The following is a 2,348-nucleotide window of genomic DNA, read 5'->3' on the forward strand; positions in this document are numbered from 1 at the left end:
TCTGTGCGTCATAAATTAAATCTACTAGGTCATACTATTCCAAGAAGCTGAGGTCAGCATCTAATGCTGTCTGCTTAAAAATGAGTAGGTCATCTGCAAATAAGAACTCTTATTCAGTACAGCTACAGTTCCCCATATTATTATGTTTTTGTTTTAGTTTGTTTTTTTGTGATGGTTGACTTCTGACTACCTGGCTGAATGGGGCTGGCTTCTGCAAGGCTTGCTTAATGCCTAGGAAGATGCATGTAAAAACTTGTATATTCTCAGTGCCCATTTTCTGTTCCTCCTTCACCCTTTGCATGCTTTGGCCTGTCCTCTTGTGTCCATGATAAGGCAGTGGATAACTTGCAAGGCATCCTTCCGCAATTCAGCTAGTTGCTCCTACCCGTGTTCTGGTTTTCAGTGTTCAGTTGGTTCTTCCTGCAGCTGTAATTGCTGAATACAGTTGACCCTGTCTGATTTAAAAATGTAATGTTTTAAGATAGTTACCAAGAAAGTTTTAATGCTACAGTTATGTGATGGCTAATGCACTTTCTATTTCAAATGCTTTTTTCCTCAACTGTAATTCAGATTCCATGTTAGTTTCCATTGTTGGAATGGCACTGTACACGGGCTATGTGTTCATGCCTCAGCACATCATGGCAATATTGCACTACTTTGAAATTGTGCAGTGATGAAGAACGTATTTTCAAGAAGTAATTGGTCTCTGAAATCTGGTCTACAAAGAAGAATGAACCTCTTAGTTTTAACATGACTTCTGCCAATATCAGAAAGACACAATTACGACTCTGAAGACTAGGAAACAAGATATGTAGAGCAGGGACGTGACATGTCCCCTATGTTGTGTTCATTCCTTTTAATTTTACAAGATACGCCCTTGTATAGTAGTTTTGTCTACTTTAACATTGTGATTGTACTTTGATATCAGTATTTTCTTAACTTTGTGACAGTTTCAATATTGCACTGTGAAAGCTTTTCTTAATTGTAATTTTGAGTAAATCTTAATTGCCTTCTATTTTTAATGGAAAGTCATCTTATTAAATGGGGCTTAAAGCTTTTGCTATTGTATGGTATGTATTTGCCTGGATATTTCTATTAATCCGTTTTGTAAGAAAATACATCTAGATTCATATTAGAGACCTGGATATATTAGTCTAACGCTATTTACAAAAGTTAGTTTGTATGACTGAACTCAGGTGTACCGTTTGCTGTCCAAACTTTGTTCAACGGTGTATTTGTGCATATATCACCTAAATTTGGAATTAGCCATTATTTCAGGTTTCTACATTCCACCTCTTGGAGGAGGGCGGGGGAGACCAGGCATTGAGGCGGAGCGAAGACTGCATTCGTTATGTTTGGAGTAGTGCTGTGGTTCTGGGCTTTGCCTAGTGTGGGGGGAAAAGGACTTCTCTTCACTGACATAGGCCCACATAAGGCTTTGGGATAGCACCTTAAATCAACCCTGTTTTTCTAGCTACCAATTCAATTGTACTTTTACAGGATGCTTTATTATGTTCCAATGGCTATGGTTTCTGCCAATTTTCACTCGACAGTGTAACTATGTCTAGGTCTTAAAGGGGTTTTCTATTGCTGCTAGTGTTCCAAACATGTTGTCACTACAAACAACCAAAACATAGGCGTTTAAATGGACTTGAGTTACAATTACAGCAATAAGTAGCTGAATATTTGGCTGAAGTCCTGTCTTTTTTTTTTTTATAGGGATTTTTTCAGTTTTGTATTCTGAAATGTAAGATGGTGACAACCTAACTTTCCTAAGTGGAGAATTTTTTTGTTGTTGTTGCTTAAAAAAATAAAAGTTTAAAAGCAGAGCTTTTCTTTGAGCAGTTAATGTCTTTCTGAATGCTGCTTGCTTTTCTCAGAATTTTCCAAAAGGTGAAAAATGATACTTGACCCAAGAGTTACGATTTTTAATTGCCTGGTAATACGCAATTAAATAGGTATAGTTCCTGATTTCAGTAGAAGTTGTGTAAAAGATATAACAGTACCTAAGTTGTACAACTAAATTGTTGTCTTTTAGGTTTATTTGATTTTCTCAAATGCAGACTCAATAGAGAAGAGTGTCATATTGCGTGTGTGCCCATCACCCCCCATATTTAAGAGTTTCATGTGTATTTGATTAAAACCTCCATTGTCATCTTGGATCTATAAACTGTGGGCCTTAAACTTCTTAGGTGAACCTAGCTTTACTGAAGTTGGTAGAGTCTGCCACTAAATTAATGCCTTTGCTTATTAATAACTGGCTATCTAAACATAGGTAGGTTTCTGGGGTGGTGTCTTTTTTTAATGTATCCAGAGTTGTATATGACTATTTTAAGTATACATGGAGA

General features: G+C 36.7%; 1 protein-coding gene across 1 annotated transcript; it reads left to right on the forward strand.

Annotated features, from left to right (window-relative positions):
- Positions 1-570: 570 nt before the first annotated feature.
- On the forward strand, positions 571-1,834 carry SPTSSA (serine palmitoyltransferase, small subunit A; the record flags this gene model as incomplete). The annotated part of the gene is made up of 1 exon (XM_010294643.1): positions 571-1,834. A coding segment is annotated over one exon (104 nt), but the record flags the coding sequence as incomplete, so codon positions are not given.
- Positions 1,835-2,348: the final 514 nt, after the last annotated feature.

This window comes from Phaethon lepturus, unplaced genomic scaffold (assembly GCF_000687285.1).
Source record: "Phaethon lepturus isolate BGI_N335 unplaced genomic scaffold, ASM68728v1 scaffold3220, whole genome shotgun sequence".
NCBI lineage: Eukaryota > Metazoa > Chordata > Aves > Phaethontiformes > Phaethontidae > Phaethon > Phaethon lepturus.